A 26,173-nucleotide genomic window follows, 5' to 3' on the forward strand; every position below is an offset into this window, starting at 1 on the left:
CAACCAGTCACCACTTGTCGTAAATCTTCAGCTCGGCGTTTTCAGTGGGGATGGGTTCGGGGATGGGCCAGCTAATTCTTCAATAGAAACAGAACCTGTTTCCAATTATCGTTTTGCATTTGGTCGCCTGGACAGGCTTTCGCCGGCAAACTGCGTTTGGCTATGGAGATTTCGACGGAAACGTGGCTAGATGGTCCGCTGCCGAAGCAAATTGGTAGTGTCAATTAACATATATGGGCTGTGGCCAAATGATGCTGCCAAAAACATAAAAAAATAGCGCTCCCAACCCAACTGCACAGTGACGCACAAGCGATTATATTAATGGTCAAGCCCTTCGGTCTACTAGAAATAGAAGGGGATTCCGGCGACCTGGAATCATTTAAAGTCGCCAATCGCTAATGACCTGCCCATCCACAACCGGACCGGCGGCCTAATCAATTCCAATTAATTGTTCACAGCTTTTCGCGATATGTTTTGGGAACTCGCCGCCTCGAGGCCACTGTTCCTGCGACTAAAAGAAGGTGTTTGGGCACGGTCCGTCCAACTGAAACCAATTAGCAGGCGGTTCCTACAACCGATGTCAAGTCTGAGGACTGGAACGGAACGGTCTAACGGGGCGGGGAAGTACTCTCATGAAGAAAGGTTAGGTTTCGGACTTAACCCATTATTTATTATAAATACAAGAACAAGAGACTACAAATTGAAACTAATATCTGAAAATCATATCGTAAATCGCATCGTAAATCAGGGTTGTTTTAAATTACTTTAATTTATTTTTTACCATTCGTCATTTAAAACAAGTCATATTGCTAAATGAAAATGTGTAATAACATAATATTTGGAAGTTTTTTCTAATGGTGTTCTATACATACATATGCATGTGATATGACAAAATTTCTTCTAATTCAAAGACATTATTCTTTCATGGTGCTTTTCATCGGGTAATAAATAAACGGCAGCATCTCTATTTTTAAGATCGTTTATGGGCACACTAATTCGCAGGTGAATGAATGACTCGCTGGGCAAACATTGTGATTCGATGGAAATTGTCAAGCTGCGTATAATGCGCCATCAAAAACAATTATAGTAATGTCTTGTGCAAATATTTTTAGCCACCTTCGACGTAATCTAAAGCCCAAACGCTGACGCAGTGTGTGAAAACCAAGTTCAATGGAATTGTTTATGTCTCCGGAGCCGAGAGAAATGACCCACTTGCCTCGAAAACACCACCCACACGTGCCAAATATTTAACTTGGCTGTGTAACATAGCATATCGGGTTATCAACTTGGCCAAATCCAGGGTACACGCGTCGCTACAGGCGTGGAAGATTCATTGCCAAGTTCGTTGGCACTTCCGGAAGGTCAGGAGAGACAGATAATGGCCCACAAATCATACCACAATTGTGTGTCTGTTTACAGAAATGGCCATGGGGTCGCTTATATAGCCCAGGGTCGATCTTTTATCGATCTCGGCCGTTAGTATAGTAGTTTGCCAAATATGGGATATTTAAGACGCTGACTCAGTTTTTGGTTTTGGCATTCCAAATTTGCATGGTCTTCAACTCACTAATCGTACAGATAATTAAAGAAATTTTCTAAAATAACTTAACAATCATGTTGCTTAATCCTTCTCGATGGTGGTGTATTATGCATGTTACTTATGCATGATCATAAAATTTTTTGTTCGTCCTTAAGATAGTTTTAGCTTAATTTAATAGCTCTATTCATTCAATACTCGCTACACAGCCTGATCAGATCGGTTGGCAGCTGTTGAACAGTCAAATAAATTTTTAACCCGAATACATTGTTATTTTTTTTCATGCGAGAACGAGAGTTTTAAAAATTTCTCATTTACGATTTGGGACCCGCAAAATTTACGTGAATGTTGAGGACCATCCAGACCGGAGCTGGCCAACCGGTGCGCTGCCTGGCCACCTTCGGATCCAGATTCACGTACCAGAGCCAACCGATGTCGCAGCTCCGCGTCGAGAACCACTACCAGGTGCTGAACGTGCCCGTGGGCTCCAGCGACCGGGAGATTAGGCGGGCCTTCATCGAGTTGTCCAAGAAGTACCATCCGGATTCAAATAGTCAGACCAGGGACTCAGAGGTCTTCATGAAGATCTGTGAGGCCTATCAGACGCTCCATCGGGTAAACTCTCGTCAGATCTACGACTCCAGACTCCGGATGCAAAACCAAAACAAATCTCCGCAAGAGTCCACGTTTACCGGCAGACGAGTCTATACGGTTTGGTCACAGTATCAGTCCGCTGTCCGGAGCAAGCAGATGGGTAGAGGTTCCCGGCGATTTGGTGGCGTAAAGTCCACCATCTTCAGGGGAAAGGTAGTAAACAAATGGCTGCCAATGACCTTGGTCGACCTCAAGCGGGAGGGGCATAGGGGATCGTGGCATGATGAGTACTCCTTTCCGAATAGTCCTATTTTCTACCTATTCGTAGCCGGATTCTGTTTGGTGGGTGGACTGGTTCTATTGGACGTGATCAGTAGATTCCAAAAGCAATCATTTGTAGAGAAGGATATTAAAATCTTGCTAAGCGAAAAGGATCTGGAGGCCTCAACAATAACTCATCCAATCCATCCATCTGCATAGTTTTACTACCTCATCCATATGCATACATCTTTGCTTTTGTTGTACTCCCTGGTCTCGTTTGAAAGAAAAATATATAAATCTGTTCGTTAATTGTGTGAATCTCTCTGTGAAACTACATCTTAGTCTGGCAGGCTGATTATGCATAATTTGTCATTCCAGCATAACCGATCGGATTGTACAAACGAGTTTCTCGCGACTCACGACTTCTAGTTCAGTTTCCAAGCTAATTAAGAATTATGAAATTTAGCGCTTTTGCTTTTCATCCTACCCTAGGAAAAGGGGTACTTGGAAACTGTGATGACGTTAAAGATTTTCTGAATTATGGTTATTCAAACGAGTTCGTAATTAGGAACTTTAATGACGTGGATGATTCGGTAAAAGTTTTCAAGCTTGGTTCATCAGTGACGTATGGAAAAATATTCCTGACGTTTAAGCTGTTTTCTTAGTTCTTTTAACGACCATGTTCAAATGTTTAAAGATAGGATCAAAATTTATTATGGTCATTAGAATTTTTTGGTGACTTAAATGAGTTTTTTGAACAGGTTAAGTTTAATCAGATTAAACCTTTCATAACATTGGCGTAAACATCGCAAGACTTCCGTACTTCCCCTGCTCTGCCGAAAAACTATTTGCAATCACTAAGAAACTAGTAAAAAGAAAGATTTTAAAATAAACTTTTAGTTTTTAAAACTACTAAATATAAATAAAAAAAAAAACTTTTGTTGTATGTTGTACAATGCATGCCTTGCAAACTTTAATGCTTTGCATACCATACGCATTTCTCACAGTGTAATTCGGGTCCAAGAACCTCTCACACTCGGATTATATCTGATGCCGATCTATTCATCGCGATCCCGTTCGGGTTTCGCTGAACTTCCGCGCTTTGACCTTTTCTGAAACGGCGGGCAGACGATCCCCAGATAATAGATACGTTTGGCTTAAGTATGTTCTATTATGATGCCATTAAATGGAACGTACAGTGGCAGCCGAAACTCTCAAGGCGAGCCAGTGGCGGCTCTCACATAAGTCGGGTCTCCAATCAGTGGCAGATATGTATGTATATTCCGGGCTTGTTAGAATCGCCGGACCACCAATGGCTCCGCCAACGGTGCCACCGTTAGTCAAGCAGCAATAATAGTTTTGTTAATTTGAGTATTGTATTCCCCTGTCTTTCCGCTTGTTTTGCCTTTTTTTCCGCCTGACAGAAATTGATAAATTATGATCGGTGCTTAGCTTTGATTAAGTTGTCGTGTCGCTCTTATGAATTCATCGAATGTCAAAGGCAGCAGGGGCGAGAGAGAGATCAAATGCGCTGATATAGTTAAACAGCCACCAATGCGAATTTTGAATTTCCAATTCTGCGATCGCAAATAAACAAAAAACCAATGCATAAATCAATATTCGCACCGAGTGTCGAATGGCGCGCATGCGCAGCGGAGCGGCGCGATAAAGAGCGTTAAAATTATGTTCTGTCGCCTGGCTGCGCAAAATAAATACATACAGCGATCGGACCCATAATGAAGCCTATAAAAAGACGGGGCGAAATCGGCTCAGCAGGCGCAAAGTGAAAAAAATCACCAGATCACAAAAAATGGTCAAAATTTATTGTACGCTGACGGCTTTTTAATGAAAAAACGCTGGCTACCAAAGCGAATTAATGAAGGTGTGTGCGCATATATCCCAGTTCCCCAGATCCCTGCTCCCCCCACACCGTCAAAAACCCTCATCAACTTCTGCGGCACAAGTTCAAAAAAAAAAAAAAGTAAAACATAAAAATAAGAAAGAACCACAAGCGCAGATTGATCAGCATATGAATCGATTTAGCATAAGAATGAAAACGTTTCTCTAACGAAAATTGTTTATGGTTTTACGACACCGGCTAGTTCATTCATTCATACACGTGTTGCTCATGGCTTATTGACTTATTTTCCCTGTTTTATTATTTTTCTTGGCCAAAAACAACAAAATGATGGATCAGCTCGCATTACCATTATCATTCCGAGTCCGATTTTGATTTCGATTCCGATTCCGTAATTTGTTAATGGAGCTTTCGCCGTTCACAGCTTCATTGTGAACTCAACCGGTATGACATTTTAATTATGCGTCTGTCAGCCAGACTGCCTGGCAGACGGCTTTCAATTGCAATTAATTATATTTTAATAATAGTCGTTGTCCCCGATGGGCTGGAAAAAAACTAATCTAGTATATAAATGTTTTGTCACACCTGTGTGTGGGGTAAGTGAACAAAAAATCAGGGGCTAAGCATCCCTATCCGAGTTGCTCTGAATAAAGTTGTGTTTTTGACTTATCACCCGGATCAGTTGGCGAACCGTCATTTATCTCTGCCTCCGGGCCTGCCCCAAATGTATTCCTTATTAATTATTGTTTGTTTTGCCTAAGAAAATGTTGATCATCAGTCAAGCTGGGGAAGATTTATGGCAGCGGAAGCGATTGCACCTCCACGACGAGGATGCGTTGATGACACTTGACACCTGCATTGCCAAGTGGCGCATCAACAACAATCAACATGAAATAATAATAACGATATCAGCCTCAATGGCAGTTTCAGGGGCGGAATCTGTATAGTTATGAGCAAATGTCAATTGGCAATCATATTCGCCAGCCGAGAGACGAGTGGTTCCGCAAGGCGATCTCCGCGATAAACAAGTGACTGATTAGAGAAATTATCAGCAACCTTCGCTCGCTATATCACCGAATGGAAAAGCCATGTTAACAGCACACCCGATTCGCGATGACATGGCTGATGACCTTATTGACGGCCCTCTGACTTTCTAGCCGATGTGGAGTAGTTGCTGTTGCATATTCATTAGCTAAATTTAGACAGCCACTTATTCTGAATTCACCCGTGTCTTGTTTTAATTTCTTTATCTAGTAGTTTAAAATATAGAAATAGCATGTATACTTTGCATGCGGCGAAACCCGTTTCTTCTTTGAGCCATTAAATGGGTGACTATTTTTGGATTGCTATAAACATTATCTACTTTAAATTGTTTTTGTCACTCCCAATCATCTTGCACAGTTCCATAAAATTGGCATAATGGCCTCTAATTTGTGAGAATCTTCTAATTAATATTGCTTTTTGGCTATATTTATTGAAATTGATCAATTACCAGATTTTTAGTATGAATCTCTCAAGTTAATGCCCCTTAGTAATCCCATAACGGCATTTATTTGCTGAAATCCAGTGATATTTCTCCATCGGCATGAATCAGTGAACGATTCACTTTCCTCGCATCGATTAAAAACAACTGGGTCGCCTGAGTCACTTACGCCGAAGCGATGACTTTATAAAAATTAATATGCAACCGTCAGGATTTCAGCGGAAAGTACTGACCGCTTCCGACTTGTGAAGTGGCTTGAGTGGCTGAAAGGAAAGATACATACAATGGAGGAATGAAACATGTTGGTCCAGTGGGTGGCAGCCGATGTCCAAATGGACAGCACACGCGCAACGCAGGAAAGACATTAAATTGAGTCATAAAACTATACACAAAGGCAAATCGAAGGAAGAACTACGGAATCTGAAAAAGAGCTACAACGATAACCGCCGGATGATGCCAAGTGCTGTTAAATTGAGTTAAATGAGGTGTTGGGAATTTTTTACTTCGCTTAACATGCACGATTGTGCCTACATACATATTGGATGTACGTACGTACATACGCAGACAGATCGGACAGATTCACGCAGGTTTATTGAAATGCAAACACCGACCGGCGAGAATCGACAATCGAAGGCCAATAATGTTTGCTTAAATCTTAAATCTCGGCGCTGCATGGGTATTGTACCAGCACAAATATGATCACACATCACACTCGAGTAGGAAATGTAAACTAGCCGCGAGACAAAAACATCGACAACCTGGGGAGCAACAGCAACAGCGACGAGGTACATCAAAGAACACGTATCGGGCATATGTTTATTTCATATTTCTGTAGAGCATAATTTTTGATATTTATGTAGTTTTCGCGAAATAAAATAAATCAGCAGCGCAGCGAAGACGTCACTCCCGGTGCCCCATCCTCCGTTCTGCGATCTCCGATCACCGATCGCCAGTCGCTGGTCCCTGGGATTGGCAACAGCAACTGCCACTGGGATTGGGCTCGAATCTGGGAATGGGAAGGAGGTCGAATCCGAGTCCGATTCCCAGCCCGAGTCGGAGACTGAGACTGGGACCCTCACCCAAAACGTCATGTGTGGCATCAACATGGTCAGCGGCATCGGCGGCACTAAAACGAGGTGAAATAAAGAGAACCAGTTAACAGTGGCAACACTTGGAAAAACAGCGATCATAATTACCTTATGACTTTATTTTGCACCTTAAACAGTTTAATAATCATGTGTGCTTAAAAGTTGTATATATATTGTAAAATAAATATATCAATGCGAAAACCTGCGTACAGTTTCAACCATAACATACTCTGTTTCCTAATTTTTGTTCAAATAAACCCGCGCTCTCATTTTTCTCAGTGCATGAATAGGGCTCCTTTGGTTTAAAAAAAAGGCTCTGCTCTGCGATTCTGGACCGGCGCAATCGTTTGTACTTGTTAATGGCTTTGTACGCGTAATTATTTTGGCAAGAAGCCGGCCAGCGCGAAGCGGAAATGCGCGGAGCAAAAGCGAACAGGGTCAGTTCAATGGGCAGACACACAGATACAGATACTCGCACATACAGACATGACTGCCCCACTAGCGTTGATGGTGAAAGGATCAAGTGGCATTTGTTCTTGTGCGCGGCGACTGTGCATTTAATTGGGTGTTTTTATTGGTTTTTAATGATACGCGAAATGATCGAAGCTTCGACTGCCTGCCCGCAGGGCACCTGCTCGTCGCTTTCGCGGGTTTCGCAGTTTTCCCAGCGACCCGGCCAGCTGCCACGCCCCCGGCGAAGGCGAGTGATTGTTGCCGAACCAGCAGGATGATTAATATAAAGTTCAATCTTCAATTACGCCGGCTAAAAAAAACACAAAACTGAGTATTGTATCTTACTAACAGTCGCATCCGAAGCAGCATGTTGCTGGTGCGTTGGCAACAAGTTGCTGGCGCGTAACTGCGACTGCGCAGCGTTATTTTCGTCGCTCTCTCGCCTTGCTCACTTTTCTGGCCTGGGGATTCCGATTCGGATTCCGCTGGGCGATCGGTAGCTTCTTTACCTGTTGCTGCCGCTTCTGCCGCTGCCGCTGCCGGCGATCGGCGGTATAAAAACGTTGGCGCCGCCGAGCGGTTAATCAAACAGGCGACGCCTTCAAGTCTAGCTGCACGTACACGAGAGTGGAGTTGGAGTCGTCGGCTTTTTTTCGTGGCGCTCTTTTTTTCGGTTTTCCACATTTTATCCACCACGCCCACCGTTCAAAATTGTGATACAAAAAATCCTAGCAAAATTGCAAAGCTATAGTGTATGGAATACCAAATATAACTCTGTCATTTATGAAAAGGTTATATTTGAAAAATTAACAAAGTGCTTAAATCAATAAAAAAAAAGAAATCAACGTGTTGTTCAAAACCCAATTTTACATAACCAAAATGATGCAGCCAAGTGCGCTATTACTAACCACCATCATGATCATCTCCTGTGGAGTGGCATTCGCCTGCAATGGAAAGATAATTGGTAAGTTATTCAAGAAAATCACGCCAAGGTCCCAAAAAATCTGTATGCGCCTCAGGAATTTTGGGTGTTTCTATAGAAAATAGAATTTCAGGGCATGTCTAGCATGGTTATTGAGTTTTTTCTAGTTCATTTTGGACACACGTTTCAGCTATTTGGTGTGTGAATGAACACAGTGAAGTGCAAATATTTGCCAGTAAAAAATATTCTGTTTAAACTGCGCTCGCTTATTTCAGCGAGGGTAGCTCGAGAATATATTGGGCAATATGTAAATGCCTCTTAATTTGCCAGTTTGGCCGGTCCCACCAAAAATAGACTCGGATTGGCACATGCGAGTCACCTTTCTTAATTTTCCAGTTTTAAACAGTGTGTATATTGCATAATAAATAGTTTAGAAAAGCAACAAATACAGGCGAAATATTACTTAAGCGTCGAGCGGGATGGGAACCGGTTGAAAAATATCTGGTTTATATAATTTATATAATATTTGCCAGTGCCCAAACGAATTAAAATTATTTTAGGTGGCTGACCTATCAACTGTCAGCCGCTCATACAGCCAAAAGGCCACTCAACTTAAAACCGAAATCCCCTTAAAATTCAATGAGATCAGAGCAGGAGCCTCGTAGAACCCTTGAACTCGATTAGTGGCGCCTAATAATCAGGCATGCAAAAGGAGCTCATTGAACTGAGTTTGGCTTTTTAATTGCCCCACCGCGGCGCCAAGTCGAAATTTGTAAACAAATTAAGTTACCCAGGCGTCACAAATGCGCTGGCAAAATTATACAAATCACTCGATTTTTAATGGGTCATTGAGCTGATCTTGGCCACGCTTATGAGTTTCGGATAGAAATAGAAATACCGAACGCTTTAATGTTCTTTGTTCTGCACACGCGGCGCTTAAACACCAAAAAATCGCAATTTGCCATAAAAAAGCGAAATGAAAACAAAGAGATTTTTATAGTGCGCGTGTGCGTTGCTGATTGATGATTGCTTTTATGTCTTGTCTTCGATATCAGCTCGATTAAATGGTGTGTTTCCTTTGGAGGGGACCGGCACTCCAATTTAATCGCATGTCACAGGTATCATGGCTGTTAAGCCGCACCATTTTGCTGCGGCATCAATCAAAAGAGCGTCGTGCTAATAATGTAATTAAATATGTTGGGCACAAGGCTAGTTGTAGTGATAATCAGTAAATGATAAATGAAAATGAAACGAAACATAAAGCATAACTATGAAAATTAACTCGCGCTAAATGCGTCGGTTATTTTTCAACGTCTTGTAGTCCTTGCCACTTAGCCCCCTTCCGTTGGGCACTCTACTCCCAGTACTTTGTTGTAGTTTTTTCTGTTTTGTTCAAGGTGAAGTCAACGCCTGGCCAAGATGCGGTGCAGTTAAGCACTTGTTAACATATTGTCGGCATTTGGCTGAGCGGTCAGACTGCCAACGAGCAAGTTCGTTGCTTGAGTCTTTCGTTTCGTTTCGAGCGAGCTGTTGACGTTCCGTTGTCAACATTATCTCAGCGGTTTGTTTTGTGCGCAAGCGGAAACTGATCGACAGCTTTATGTGCAATTTGTCAGCGAAGGTAGTTCACGAATTTGCATAGCGCCTGCTGGATTGCATCAACCGCAGCATCGATACAGAACACGAGGGAAATGTAAGGCTTTGCCGGATGATTGATGTACGCTGCCGACTTAAACACACAGCTCTGGGCCTGATTTTTGGCTTTCGCCTACCGGTTTTCGTATTGATACAAATGTAGCATAATTTGACAGCTGCGGTTGGTCTCTGGGCTTTTGAGCTTTAGCTATTCCATTCTGATCGATGGCTCATGTGCTATTTTTAGTCCCAGCCTTGAGCAGCATATGTTTTAAGATTAAGTCGAGGCAAACGCCGTGTTTAGTATTCTCGGTTTTTGTTTGGCCCCGCCGCCGCTGCTTCAGTATTGACATCTAGACCCATATATTTGTGCCAGACCGTTGGCGAAGCTGCCAATTTATTTACCCAGCGACGATCAACTTGGGGCGCGTCAAGTTGTCTGACTTTAAATCTGATTCCGACAGACACGTCCCGGCACTTGACCGGCCGGCAAAAGCCATGGTCAAGTTGGAAGCCTGGCTTAAATGCTATCACGTCGCGCTGGGCAATCAGCGCCCATCGCCTGCTCCATTATTATAATTATTAAAAATTATTAAGCGCGCGTAATTATTTAAATGAAATGGGGCACTCCCCAAGGATCCACTTCCGTCTCAGCTCCTTTTTACTGTTTCGACCCGATCTCGGAGTAATTAACACCCCGGGGCAATTCGGCTTAAACTGCGACCACTTTTCGTAACTGATTGGCTGACACACTTCAAATTAACCACTCGTGAGTCAGGCGTCATAGGACCATGATTTTGGGATAAATTCGAATCGAATTTGGCTAATTGACGCCTTTGAGCAGCACGCGCCGCTGGCATTTTGCATTTCATTTGATTTTTTTATTCCAATTCGTTTTGTTCTGTGTTCCATTTTAATGGCCAAAACTTATCGAAACAAACCGGTTGACTTTGGGGAGCTAAACGCTTTAGGAAAGTGACACAGATGTCTTGTGATTCGCCCAACCGGCTGGTTACATAAAACACTAATCGCCGACAATTTGGAGCACACGCAAGTGTGGAATATTGTGTAGCCGGGTAAATAATTAAAATATATGTAAAGCAAAGACCAATAAAAATGCGTAGCCCCACTTGGGGTTTCCGTGAGGCAGAGCCATAGACACTGAGATTTCGACAAATATTAGCTCGCTAGAAACCGGCTCCCTTGGGTAGACACTTGTTGTTGGTGTCCGTTTCCATCTCCATGTCAAAGGAGAAACACCAGCCCGAAGCAATATTCGAAAAAAGCAAGCATTTTAATGCAAATAAAAATAGAAATGATAAAATTCTCCAGCTGCGTGGCTCATACATATTCCCCAATTAATTCACCATCTTTTGGAGACTCTTTTTAATTTATGCAAATCTCGACCTAATCATTTCAGCATCGGGCATCACGGCGGAAGAGAGATCAATCATCTTGCAGGAGCACAATCGCCTCCGGCAGATCGTGGCCACGGGACGCTATCCGGGCCAGCCGGGTGCCGAGAATATGCGGGAGATCGTCTGGGACGACGAGCTGGCCGCCAGAGCCCAGAAATGGGCTGACAACTGCCAGTTCCGTCACGATCCGCACCGCACAATAAGTAAGTTATTCCGATTCATACCCACACGTGAACCAAGGATTTGGAGTCCATCAGCGCAATGCATGTGGCGCGTTCTTTCTAATTGGCTAATGGGGGTGGTCATTAAACCTTTAGAGTCTGAATTTCCTTGATTAAACATCGTTATTTTTAGAGAGTGTATCAAATCCAAAGTCTAATATATATTCAAATCTTCTACGGCACCTTTCACTGCCACTTAAACGAATTTCATCAATCAATCACCTGGAAACACATTTTTGAGAGCTTTGTTTCAGAAAATGACTCATATGGACTTGATTTGTGCTTGGTTACAATATTTTATAATCATTAATCTTATAAACCCCTTGTGTAAATATGTTTTCCCAATTAATAATAATTCTTTAAAGGCCACCCAAATGTAACTATTTTTTAAGATCATATTTTCCATTTTCTGCCTGCACGAAGAGCTTCTAAAACACTAAGACTAACTTGGCACTATCAGCCACTGCACCTGCATCCCCAAAATGTTATATTCCACCACCCAATATTTAACCAAATGAAGTCTAATATGCGACATCAATCTATTAACAGATCGCTTTACGATGGGCCAAAATCTGGCCATCATCTGGAGTACGGCGCCCTTGGACGCCGATGACGGTGATTTCCCCTCTCGCATCCAGAGTTGGTTTAACGAGGTGCAGAAGTACTCCTTTGGAGACGCCTGGTCCCCCAAAACTGGACACTATTCCCAACTGGTTTGGGGTGAGACCAGCTTGGTGGGCTGTGGATATGCGGAGTATAAGGATACCAGCAAGTACAACAAGCTCTACGTCTGCAATTATGGGCCTGGGTAAGTTTAATAGATGTTACAAAATACAACATAATATGCTATTACAAATGTTAACATCATTTCTCAAGTCCCTTTGACTCTTCTATTGTTAAATATTTATAGCAGGATCTAATGATTTTTTCTCCTCCTTCTTGCAGTGGCAATGTGGTGGGATACAATCCCTATGAGGTTGGAAAGCCATCGTGCTCCACATACGGCATGAAGCCCTCGTCCCGCTACCAAGGACTCTGCGCCGCTCCCGGATCCTCGCCAGCGGCCAACAGCGTTTACGGAGCGAACACAATTGAAACGTATGAGTACGGCTACAACAGCAGCCCTTCCAGTCAAACCGCCAATAACAATCCGCCGACTAACAACATTAACAAGAGCCAGTTCAGCTATAACCAACCAAGACCCAAGCCCGTCCAAACCATCAATCCAAATCCCTCCCCGTTCAACCCACAGGCAGCGGTACCATCAGCGTCGTCCTTCGGCGGCAGTTCGTTTGGCAGCGCCTCGAGGGGCGGCAGCCACGCCTACACCACGGACCCATCGCAGTCGGCAGGGCGCTATCAACACAAGCTCGAGGCGTATCGGCCAAGTGCGGCCGAGTTCGAGAAGTCCGTACACAAGCATACCATACTACGCACCTATATAGAGCAGAATCAGCAGAGGCAGGATCAGCAGCAGCAGCAGAAGGAACAGGAGCAGGATCAGCAACAGCAGCAGCCAGAGCCCTCGAGCACCAAGAAGCCCAGTCGTGGATGGAGCCTTCTAACCTGGCGTGGTTGAGCTATAAGTCTTGCCAATCCATTTGCCAATCTAAAATGCCGCTCAATGTATTAGGCCATTAATAGCTACTGTGTAGTGCCATTAGCCAACCACCAGGATCCATCGTCATCTTTAACACCCTCTGTCCATCGTCGCGAAACCCCTAGCAAATCCTATTTAAATACCCCAACAATTTGCCATATGAGCTGAAGTAGTTTCCCTTCTTTGGAATTCCGGCTTGTTGAGGCCAGAACATAGAAGAAGTGCTGGCGGCGGACAATTCATGCCACAGACGAATATTTGTATCAAATGTTTGCCACCCACCAAAACTGTCATCCTGTTAAAAACAACCAATCGGCATTCAACATCGATCAGCTAGTTGTAGTATTGTGTTCAATAAAACAAGAATATTGATTTGTAAATTAAAGCTGGACTTTGTTTTATTTCGGGCTCTAGGCGGTATTTGACAAAAGCTGCTTGAATTCGTGTAAAGCCAACTGACAAAGCCTCGCTGATTTTGCACTCTAACTTTATTTTCGAAAAGAAGAGAACTTGCTCTTGATTATAAATCAGTTAAGAGCAAAGGCTAAGAGAGCGCAAGCGTATTAGTTTGGAAATTTCGCTGAATTGAAGAGATGCTACTTAGGAAAATTCACGAAATTGAGGGGAAACGGTAACCCCCTTCTGGCTAATGCGTTAAATGCAACAATGCCAACTCAAATTAAAGCCGGATATGAAAAGAGCAAAGCAACAATGAGCTAATGAGCTGAAATGGGAAATGTATCGAGTTCAAGGGTTTTTGGCCAATTTGGCTTGCTGTGTTTATGTGTGTGTGTGTGGTTGTTCGAGTGAGTGCTGCGCAGAATTTTGGGAACCTTGCACCTGCTCAAGGTCGTCCAGGTGTCTCTCGCCGAGCCACCCAGTCACCCACTTTGTTCGCCTGCACAGCAGAAAGTTTCCCCCAGATAGCAGTCCATTTTTCCTTCCTTTTCGTAACGAAAAAGTTCTTCGGCGATAACCTCCCTCAGAATTGTGGCGATTTTCACCGCATGTGGTGACTTTATTTCCGGTTTTAATTGTTCCGTTTATCAGCCAGTTAGCTGTCCCCAAAGTACAACTCCAACACACACCCACCCACACTAACACACTCATGCCGAAAGTGCCAATTTCGTTTGTGACAAGGAATTAAGATAGGCAAATATGACTGTCAATTGTTGTTGGGGCGCCCCTATGACAGTCGTAAAATATATACGAAATATACGCATATGCCAAAGGGTTGAAGTTGCAGTAATTCCGGGTCTCTATGTGACAATATGCTTTATTTATATTGCTCTGGGATGTACGAAACATTGCTGTGTTCCTTAAAAAAATAAAATATAAGTGAAACAAGTGAAAATAATACTTATCTAAGCTATATATAATAGAAATATATATAAACTATATTGCACAAATAGATGAAACAAATGTCTTTAAATTATTTACTGTGCACTTATGTAATGCCTCTTCGTGGGCAGACGCACTTCATCATCCCGGCCATACGCACAGATCCTGGCAGCGTGAAATTAACTGACAGAGTCCTCGGCAGGACAACTTTTTATTTATACGCAGTCATACATTTAAATATGACGCAAGGCCGGAGAGGCCGGCAGTGTCCTTTTTTCTGCTGTCAGGCCAAGAAGATGTCCTGATTCTGAATCTGGACCGGAATCTGTATCCGTATATAGTATAATGGCTCGAAACTTGACCCGCAGCTGGTGGAAGGACTTCGCGCTTGTCCGGGCTGATTTATGGCATTTTATACAAACGTCAATTTGATGCAGCTGTCACTGCAGCGGAAGTGCAATCTGCGAGTTAAATGCGTGCAAAAGCCATTTCCCAGGCCATTTCCATGGCCAAGAAAAATAAAATTAAATGGCCGCATGTAATTAAGTCGCTTAATGTGCCTCAAATTGCCAACTCGCTTCGTCCAGAAAAACGTCCGGGGCTTATGAATTTCCACGCATTAATTTTATTTCCCTTAATTTTCGTACCCTTTATGCGGCCCTCGTTTTTTTTTGTTGCTTCCTTTGTTTATCCGCAATGTGGGCTCTTTCCGCTGCCAAGTGTCATTTTTGATGGTCGCCAAAAAGGAAATGGAGTGGGATTATATCCTTGCCTTCTGCGATAATTAGCGGAAAACTTTGGCAAGCATTTGACACCGCTTGCAAAAAGTAGCCATTAAAACTGTGCCATTATCGGATTTCAGCAGGCAAACGGCATTTTCCATTTTCCGTTTCTTTAATTTTACTTAACTCTTTCATTTCGGTGACATGCAGAACTTTATTTTCAATTTGCAAACGTCTCACCTGACTTGGCAGGATTGGCGAAAATGCTGACTTTCAATTTAGAAAGGGGATTAGGTGTGCAGCTGCATATCATAAAAGCCACGCCCCCATTGCACCGCCCGCATGGAGCCACTGAAATGAAACAATAAAAATATCCACAAAGCTGCATCCCATACGAATATAATGCAATAATAAAATGGGTAACGAAAGCAAGAAAAAGCACATATTGGAAAAGTTTTTCAATTTCAGCAAAGCTTTTATTTTACATGCAAAGATCCCGCACCCACACACTCGCACCTCGGAAAATCTGCTCACCCAACGCCATGAACCACTTCCCACCACTTATCTCCATTGGGGCCAAGTGCAGGCGGGAAAACCAAAACTATTTTGTTGTGAAAGAGAAATCCTCACACATCCCGAACTCATCCCCGAAAACAGAAAATACAAAATTAGAAATGGGAAACCCGGCAACAGAACAACGCAAATGCAAAATGTAAGCAATAAGCGAAAATGAAATGAAAACTCATGAATGGCCAACGAGAGGAAAGCGAAATCAAACCGAAAAAGCATTTTCCGAGTATTATTGGTGGCCAACTCTCCGTCTCCATGGCCCCACAGCTTGCCCCTCCTCGATTATTCCAGCTCCATACACATTCCCAGCTCCACTTTCATCTCCATCTCTATTCGCATATCCATTTCCATTCCCCATTCTCATCGACATTGGTATTTGTACTCGTTATGCAGTCGGTAGTGGAGTTTTGCATGCCGCAACGCAGTTGGCCATGAAATGGAAAAAGAAGGCCAGCATAAGCTGGAAATTACCGAAAAACCCCGTATCCGTATCCGGGAAATAGAATCAAAAGAGCAAAGCTCGCGCAGACGAAGCGTGTGATAGAGTTGCTCCTTTATTTATGAACGTCTGCGGTGGCTAAGCGCCGTTTTCCCATCCAACTGACCATGGTTGGGGGAGTCCTGCACCCACTCCTTAATTACGCCCAGGACCTTGTGGGACGATCTCTGCTACAGTCGTTAAAAATCACGTGGAATCTGCGGCTGGGCCAGAATAGTAAATCATTTCCCATGTGTTCCTGCCTCCGTAAATTGCATCATGCAAATAATTCAAACCACTTAAGCCAATTGAAAGGAAAAAACGTAAACCAGTTGAAGGAAAAAACGTACGCAAATTAAAAAAAATTGATTCATTTTTTGCAGTGCGACTTTCAGATTTTCGTAGGCCCATTAACCCAACACCTGATGAATGGCACCAAAGAATTTCCATTTTTAGACAGGCAAATGTTGAGTGTTATTTTCACAAAGGACTAGAGCAAGTTCATGCATTTGTGTAAATGTTAAATCCTTTCGCTTTCATGCCCTTGACTTTTGACAAATGTCAGGCCATCTATGGCACTCGCCTTCGGATTCGATGGAAGTCATCAAATTTCGCTTTTGACCAAGGCCCTGGTTCCGAGAAATGTGCTCCACATGAGTGGGAAGTTTTTGTGCGGTCCACGCAGTGCTGTAAAAATCCTGCATGAATTTGCATATTTTCGGGAACACAAGGCACATGGCAGCAACAAAGAAAGAAGGTAAATAAATATACAAAATTTCCAGGAAGAACTGCTGGGAATAAGGTTTGGTTTTGTTCAACTTTACGCGTCAAATTTTACATAAATCTTTATTTTCCCAGTACGTAGGAAAATGTTTGCTTTGAAAAATATGCTGCATTCTTCTGGGCGAGTGCCGGCGATTGGACTGCGGACTGGGATTGGGATTCGAATTGGGCTTGGGATTGGGATTGGGGGTCTACGAGTCGTATCCGATGAACTGCCCTAGTGACTGGCAACCGGGAACCAAATGGAAAGCAAACACGAAACGACAGCTTCGAACTGCCGTTAAATCAAACATAAACCCGGAAAACTGTCGGAGAGCAACTCGCCTAGCAACGGCCACTAAACCGAACAAAGTCAGCTTTATGGGCCATCAAAATTGCACAACAAGCTGCCGTTGCGCCCACAGGTTATGTTCTCTGTTTGCTGGCCAGATTGGTGGTATGGCCATGGCCATAGCCATCGGCATTGCCCCTGGTTAAGTCCGTTTCCCAGTTTCAAACGCCTTGATTGCACAAAATATTGTTGCTGGTGTCCGTTTTCAATCCGAAATGAGTGTTCATCAAATCTACATAATTCGACCCACAGGATGCTAGGTGGTTCAATCAGTCCGGCAATCAGCACTTTTATTGTTGCTAATCAAAGGTCAACCGCACAGATTGTAACGAAACAGAGTTTTGGCTAGTTTTGCGGCCGCCATCCGTTCATCCTCGTTCCGGCCAAATCTCATTTCTCATTTAGTGCTACCGCTTCGGTCCGATGGCAGCTTTCCATCATCCCAAGCCCAATCCTCATCCCGATCCCCATTCGCACTCCCATCCCCATTCGCAACCTCATTCACATCCGCATTCGCAACACGTAGTCGACGCATTTGTCGTCCGTTAATCAGTGCGTTGATTTTTGAGGATTTATGACAGAGCCGAGTGCAATTGCCAGTTCGTATTTAGGGATATCCTTCATCAATTAGTTCACGATTTGGACTTAACTTTCGGTGGCTCGAAATTCCCAGCTTTAAACGTTATGCGATGCACACATATAGTCCACATTTCCATCAATTAATTGCCTAATCGAAAAGCTTCTGACTGGCACTTGCACTATAAAAAATGTTTATGATTGGGTAAAATATAATATGCTAAGCTCTGAGGGTATGTCATAAACACAAAGCAATACTTATTGTTATTTGCCTTTATCTTACCAACTTTATTCCTCTCAATCCCTTTTTTTTACTTCCCCAGACTGCTATATATTTTCAGTGTAGATCTACCCCAAGCCCGTATCATGGCTACAGCCATTTGCACTTGGTATCGGATATCAATGCCAGCCCTCAGGATGGAGCTCATCCCTTGGATCAGCCATTGACTTGTACAAGAAAAACCAATTAAAATGAAAACATGCAACGTGCCATGGAGCAATTTATTGCATATGTATAGCTGTTTTGCGGCTTTCTCCGTTTTCATCTAGGAGTTGCTCCCTGCGATTACCCCAACGCCTTCCCCGGTGCTCCCGATTTGCGACTCCCGATCCGAATCCCTGGTTTTGGTCTTTATCCAGTGTGCGCATCAGTGACTCATTAACGGGGCAGGGGAACTGGCGATGAAGTATGCCACACAGTGGCTCCATGCTGATTCATTTAATGCAACCGATTCAGTTGAAATCTGACCTCCTTCTCCACCGCCTCAAACACTGTTTGCTGATATAGATTGCATATTTGTTTTATTGCTAAATACCATGGTTTCTTGGCTTATTGCTTTTTCCACTTAGGCACACAGAGGGCCACATATCAACTTGATTAATTAATTCCTGAATTATGTGCTCTGCCCCAAGGAATGCGTCTTTTATCCGACATTTTCATTATATATACGAATATCTACGCCACTGCATCTGTTGACTGTTGGTCAGATAGCAACATTATTTTAGCATTAATTGGCTGCTGGCAATGTGTTTGCTTAATTCCGTACCTTTTACTTTCGACTTGGCAGCTTATTGACTCCCGACAGACTTGTTGAACAGCAAATAATTACACTTTACTGGCTAAGACCTTAAGGTTTACCGGGCTGCTGGTTCAATTTGGTTCGATTAGATGCATTTTGCATTTCTAAAGCACTTTTCGTTGCCTCTAGCAAGTCCTAGTTGTAGTAACTGCAAAATATTCAAAACTGATTGGCTCTTAGCGATGGTATTATATTTATACTAATTAACTATATATTAGCATGCATTGAATTTTACATAATAAAGAGCTGAGCAGAATAACGGCTTCACGAATATTTAAAATTGGTTCGTTCCATTTTAGGAATTTAGGTTTTAGCAGAATAATTGATTGCTTACTCCTATAGGCAACAAAAAGGCAAATACATATTTAGACAAGGTATAAGACTTCAGATATCTTATAGCGTCCATTGTTACTTGTCTATATGTCTCTTAGCTTTGAAAATGTCCTTATTTCAGCTGATGTTGCCCCAAGTCTGCAGCGGATGTTGCAAATGCCAGAACATCGGGCAAGATTCCTCAGTTTCAGCAAACTTTTGCCTCCGTTTGTGTGCTCGAACCGGGCTCAATGGAAAAAGTGACACATGTGCTGCATTTGTTGTCTCAGTTCTTGTTCGTGTGCATTGGCGTAATTAATTTGAAGCGGCGCCAAAAGCGGAAGCGTCGCCCCCGCCAAATGCCCCTCGTCCATATGCTAATTGTGCACATCCGGATCCGGCGGTGCAAAGTTCCCAAAATGCGCCCCAATGATTGCTGGCTTTGTGGCATGTCAATTAGAAAATTTCCCAAAATCTCTTCCGAAAAAAACCAACTCTGTCTCCTATTGAATCGTTTTCAGTGCGCATTCAGGCAACTTTATTGCTCGCAATATTTGCATTATTTCTCAATTTTGGCGGGCCACGTTTAAGCATTCGTATTTATATTGCCGCCATTTCACACAGCTGACACAAAACCATTTTTGCCGTCAGTTTACATACTCTCTGGTGTCACTTGGCCCGGCAGCTGTTTAAAATTCAATAAAAAAAATGGCAAAAATATGGCAAGGCATGTAAATTGTGCCTAATAAAAGTCTTATTGAATTTGCAATATGCCAACGCGAGCACAGAATTATTTAACCGATATTCAGCCTACATATGTGTGTGGGAAAAGGCATTCACAGGGACACAACACGGATTTACATATAAAACAGATTGTAATGAATGCAGGACAAATATCGGGCAGAATATGAACCATATTTATTAAACGCTTAAAACCTGTAGGACAAGTAATTGATTTACCCCTTCAAGTAATAGAGAAAAGTAGAGAAATAAATGTAAAGTAGTGCACTAAAATGACTCGTATACGTATTAATTATTATCAAATAGACAGAGTAAAAGAAGTACGCCCCAAAATATTATTACTTTTCCCACACAGAAACACAGATAGACCGCAAATCTGAAGCGATTGCGCATAGTCGTAATCTGTCCGTATTGGAAGTTGATTTGTCATGCACGTAGCGTTTGTCACATCAACACCACCAGTCCAGTATCCGCCAGATACAGACGGAGATATATATTTGGGGGAGCGGGATACGAGTGATGTATGCATTGCCAATTGTCACTTTTGTTGACTGACATTGACGTGAAATGTTTTTCATAAACTACGCTCCGGAATTTGTGGGCAGCTGCCGGAGGCTATTCTTTTCTCCCAATACCTCATCCCACCGGATGTGGTGTGGCATTGAGAATTGCCATCCGTACAGGCGAAAATGCTCGCTTTCTTCTCGACTTAATGAAAAAGTTTTTATTGCCACGTCAGAGACACATACGCGCATAAGAAATGTGCCGGCGAAAACTATGAGGGACGACCTCGAATAATAAATGAAGCGCCTAGGGCGTGGCCAGGACCGCTCGGATCTCGAATATTCCCGTGCCAGGAGATTGATGACACTCTTCAAATTCCCGCCCAGGGGTGGAGCATCAGCAGCCCGAGGCTTTCGTGTCTAATTAAAAAGCAAGAGGTCCTCTCAAATGATGCGAGCCCAAAAAGGGCCACATTACTCATACGTTATAAACACATTAAAGACGCCGACTCAACTTCGCGGTGGTGGCAACATAAAATCTAAACAATAATTACACATGCGACTGCAGTACAGCATATGTTGCGGCAATGGCTCCCGGGAGAGCTGCCTCCACAACCCCGACGTATTCATGTCCGTTTCCGTGTCCGGAGCTCGGGTTTTGGGTCCTGCGTTTCTGGGTTCGGTGCCCATAAACGTAAGTGAATTAACCATTCAACTAACATTACGGCCATTAAATCATTTTCGTGTGCGCTGCGTGCGGATGGCAAAAGGGAAAGGCAATGGCAAGCCCGCAAAGGAAACTCCTGAAACTCCTGACCAGGATTCGGATTGGGGCGTGTGCTCGTCTGCCGCTTTCCTGCTCTTTGGCTCTTTTGCGCTTCTGCCTCGTTTACTGCATACTGTTCAGGGCGCAACTACACGTGAAGGAAAAGTTACTTTTAAATATATACAAAAGATTGTGTACTACATTAACCAGTTGAAAATAAATATCAAGATACGTTAGATAACATTCATTTAATATAGTAAGAAAATATTTATTTCCAAAAGACTTCGCTTAAAAGAAGACATTAAATGCACTATATTCAAAAGAAAATGTATACCTTCTCACATGTTTTCTCTCGGTGCACTTTCACAGAAAAGAACATGCAAACTAATTTGATGTTTGCCGCCCCGTGCCACCTTTCCCCACAAAACGCACTGTGTGCGTGTGCTTTGCAATTGAAATTGAACTACAAAGTGTGCTGATGAGTTGTTGGGCCCTGCGAAATGGAAGGGCATGTCGAAAAAGTGTTTACAGCGGTGCAATAAATTGCGCACCGCACGCAACTCGCTGAAGGGGGTTGAGGATTTGGATGTGGGGGTTGGAAACTGAAGGAGTGCCAACCGCGGCCCAAGTGCAATGGCACTGGGTCCTCGAGAGGGCGGCTGGAACCCCCGGTGGTGGAGGGCATTAACGAGGCGTCAAAAGGTGCGATTAAGTCGAGCGAAGCACCAAACACAAAAGACTTCGGTCGCAGCGGGAAAATCAATTTATGACTCACGCACACCTGCCTTCCTGCGAAATGGAGAAATGGAGGTGTGAACAGTTTAGTCCAACAATAAACTGATTTGATTCCATGAACCGAACAATGAAGCTAAATAGGTTTATACCTTCAATGCTGGGCTCTACGATCCACTTCCTCAATTCTTGGAAGTTGGAGTGTTTCGTTACTAGTGTGATTGTAGGCGTAATTGCTATGGTTGATATGATTAGTTCATGCAGATAACATAACTCCTATTATACTCTCATACAGTTACATTCGTTATATCCCTGAAAAGTATTTATGTATTTTAAATATACTAATATATATAATATACTACTTGACGAACTTACTTAGAACAGTAAAAATGCCTTAGGAATCCGTAAACTTAAAGTCACCCGCCATTGAGCAACCCCAACGACGACACTTATCTGGCTGACAGGAAACACAAACAGGCCATCAACCTGCAGCAAATATAAACGCTGGGGACTGCCATATTCTATTTGCGGATCGCGGATGAAAGGACGCTATCTTTATGTGGCAGTAAAGGTGAAATAAATATCTTAACGAGCCGAGAGCGGCGCTGAAGTGCGTCGGCAAAATGAGCCGTAAAAGCAATCAATTCGCCATGTGTTTTGGAATGAAAATGCAAATGTACGCCAAATCAAATAATGTATTGAGCGAGTGCGAGTACTCAGAGATTGGCGACGGAACACGCCGTGGAATTTTCACAGATTTATTTGCATTCGTCTGAGCCGGGGCTTCTGTTTGGGTTTGGGCCAAGTTGCGAGCAAACAATTATGAGGCAGGTCTCAGTAGAAAACTGAGGCGAACAACCCCCTTTGATGACACACATTTTTGATAAATACGATATGTAATTGCAAATATTTATTTGCGCGCACGTATGACAAAGCAAACAGAGCCTACACGCGCTGAGTTTTGGCGAAAAAATAAAGGAAATTTCCCCCACACTGCCAAAAAAGGAAAACGTGATGCTGTCAGCACTTGTAATTTTTAATGGCAACTCTCGGAATTTATGGCGCCAACTCTTGGCTCAATACCATGGACCGCACATGCAAGGTGGCAGGGTGAAATGCTGTCTGCAGCATTTAAATGCCAGCTGGGAAAACCCGAACTCTGCTTCCCAATTTCCCCCCTTTCTATCGCAAAAAACGGCAATTTAAAGGGCGAAAATATTGTTCGAGGTCACTCCCTCTCCTCTGAGGTCATCGGGCACAAAATATGCAAAAAAAAAAAAATAGTGAAAATCTCTGGGAAAACACACGACCTCCCGTGTACTTGAAATTGGCAGAAATTAGTTCGAGGGGTGCATAAATTTATGAAAGAATAAGGGCGAGGGAGTGTCCCTGTGTGTTCGCTCGAATTTGTTATTTAAGTGGCATATGCACGCATAAATGTTGAATTTTCAATTGATTTCAGCGGATTCCGCTTCGAGGGGAGAAAGCTTTTCAATTAGGACCTTTAATATTCATTAAGTGCTCATTGGGCAGAATAAAGTGCCCAAATAAATAATTAACTAGCAGTCTACTTAAAAAACCAACTTACAAGAGTTTTTATATTGATTTGTATATGCATTTAAATAAGTTGAATACTTAAACATGTTTACAGGGCAATAGTAAAAAATAACATCAATTCTTATATATATACTTCTTGCAGAGGCGGTGTAATATTTTTTTTACTATGACCTCTAGATTGGTCGTAAGTACTTAAGTGTAGATGCTTCAGCATTTTGCCCCAAACTCCTGCCAGCATATTAATGTTCTCAAGTACCTCATAAGCTATGATATTATAACCAAAGTGTGCTGTTAATTAAATGTTCATGATATGGGAAATGGGAAATACTTAAAGTCATAGGGAATGTTTGCTGTAATGGCGTTCTTAGTAATATAAAGTTATTTTTGTTAAAAAAGTGTGTTATTTAACGGGGTTTATCGTATGATGAATGATTTCATGACCTTACTTTATTTTCGCTAACATCAAAACATTTTAATTATGTGGGTCAGATTTTTAGGCAAGTGGTATTTTGACTTGGACTTAACAAGAATCTGTTTAGTTCTATGAGGCAACCACACATAATGGAAAAGATAAATGGTGATTCCACAGAGCAAAAGTTGCCGCTCTTTACTCGATGTTGACCATAGAAATGATGGATTATAGCACTCCCGAGGAGCACACGCATAACTGGCCAACAAATCGTGGCCAAAAATAACAGAGCACCGCAATTTACGTACTCGCAAACTGGGAAAACAAATGAAAGCGGAGGTCAGGAGCCAAACGTGAGCACACTCACGCACACAGATCCAAAACAACCAGTCACGCTGGAAAAGCAACAGGAACTTTGGAGAAACTTGTAAGTTTGTTTGCCCACTAACTGCCACGGTTGTTTGTCTTCTTGGATGGGTTAAGCGGCATGGGTTAAGGCTGAAAGTGGCCCTCACAATGGTGCCTGTATGCCCCCGAACACGACGCACCTGGCTGAGTTGCTTAATTGTGGCCAGGACTTTGGTGGGCCACTAGTATCCTTGGACATTGGCTGTAGGCTCGTGGGGTTTTGTCACCAGCTTTGCAGTCTGGTCGCTGACATTTTAGTGGCCGTTCATATGTTAATATGTGGGGCAAAAGGCTAAAAGGTGGGACTGTGTGCCTCTAATTAAAAGCCACACATATGGGCCCAGAACTGAGACTTGGCCTAGGGATTGTGGCCCACAGTTTAACACTGTCACGCATGGCTCCGTGCCGAAATGGTTTTGGCCAAAAGGTTAAGGCCAGGCCTAATCACTGAGATGGGTCGTCATGTACGCACGCCCGCCCAAGAGTCACAATTAGACTAATGAAAGCGGCATCAGACTGCGTAATTTTGTGGCTAATTTTCATTTGGATCGCATCGCCTTCTGCTGGCTTGTTTGTGTTATGCCTGCATTTGGCTTTTGCCAATTAAAATAAATTATAATCCAATTTATCCGTAAAAAGGGGCTAACGAGGGGATCCAGCCTTACACAATTACGCGTAGATTTATAACATTTCAGCAAGTCGCGACGTCCTTGTCTCCGGGGATCGAGATCCAGTATTCATTTGCTTAAAATGAGAAACGAATAAAGAATAATGAAAAGCGTTCGGATTTCGATGGGATGCCGCAGACAGACTGTCTGGATTTTCCTTTTTTTTCGCAAGCTCTCTTTTTGTCTGCTTGCTAAAACAATTTTCCCTTTCTCATTGAAATCGACAGGGCCGCAGCGATGTCGAGAACATTTTGATGGATTAAAAGTTAAATGCCCGCTCCCCGCGGGGATTTCACATTTTCCAGTCACTGGCTGTTCAATTGCAGAGGCAAAAAAATTGAAAGTTTCGCTGATGATGAGTGGATATCGCCGGGCTCTTGCTCCAATGATTTCTGCAATATGGCCAATAATCGGAGCTGAATTTAGTTTCAAAGAATTAAAAGTTGTGTAAAACAGCTGCAAAGCTAATTAAATTAAAACCATTTAGCATGGTAGTTTAGATAAGTCGCTAGTTTTTTCGCGCTTACATTCATTTTCCATTCACTAACGAAGCTAAATTAAAACCGCAGACCATAATTTACAACCGAAACTCATACACAGTGCAAATATATACCATCGGCAACCGCAGAAGCTTATTTCGCTTTTTTTTAAATGACATGTCAAATATTTGCGTGTCATTTTTAATCGGAACTTGTGCGCAATATTGAATATGACTCTTGAATTCGTGTTTGACTCTTTGATATGCGCCAGCTGTAATTAGTGTTAATGGCAATTAAAACTGATAAAATTTTTGGTCCAGAAAATGTTGGACTGTCTGCTCTGTGTTTAGTTTCATGGTTGGTTTTTAAAGCTCCTGCTCTGCTCTGGCTGCAAAGTTCGAGCGCTGACAGCTCGACGGCAAAATGTCTCTCGGCAGCAGACACCGACTCTAAAGTGGTAAAAACTTTTGCGGTGATAAGCGTCGTCCTTTTGGGCTGGAGGAGAAGCACCAGAAGCTGGAGCTGGAGCTGGTGGCATTTCTGAGGTCCTGATGCCAATGGCTTGTGGCAGCGCATAAAAGTATGCAACAGTTTTTAGCTTCCGCATTATGCCCAACTTGTTACTCAAGCCACAAGGAAGTCAAGTTT

The 26,173-nt window shown here is 42.9% G+C and overlaps 2 protein-coding genes across 2 annotated transcripts; both read left to right on the forward strand.

Annotated features, from left to right (window-relative positions):
• Window positions 1–1,758: 1,758 nt before the first annotated feature.
• LOC117143963 (chaperone protein DnaJ 2) lies at window positions 1,759–2,701 on the forward strand. The gene has a single exon (XM_033308896.1). The coding sequence runs from the start codon at window positions 1,883–1,885 to the stop codon at window positions 2,609–2,611; it is 729 nt and encodes a 242-aa protein (XP_033164787.1). The 5' UTR covers window positions 1,759–1,882; the 3' UTR covers window positions 2,612–2,701.
• A 5,452-nt stretch (window positions 2,702–8,153) lies between these two features.
• Window positions 8,154–13,455, forward strand: LOC117144670 (scoloptoxin SSD552). The gene is made up of 4 exons (XM_033309990.1): window positions 8,154–8,238; window positions 11,252–11,452; window positions 12,020–12,278; window positions 12,416–13,455. Exons 1-4 carry the CDS (start codon window positions 8,154–8,156, stop codon window positions 13,047–13,049), a joined length of 1,179 nt encoding a protein of 392 aa, XP_033165881.1. The 3' UTR covers window positions 13,050–13,455.
• Window positions 13,456–26,173: the final 12,718 nt, after the last annotated feature.

The sequence above is a fragment of the Drosophila mauritiana genome, chromosome 3R (assembly GCF_004382145.1).
Source record: "Drosophila mauritiana strain mau12 chromosome 3R, ASM438214v1, whole genome shotgun sequence".
NCBI lineage: Eukaryota > Metazoa > Arthropoda > Insecta > Diptera > Drosophilidae > Drosophila > Drosophila mauritiana.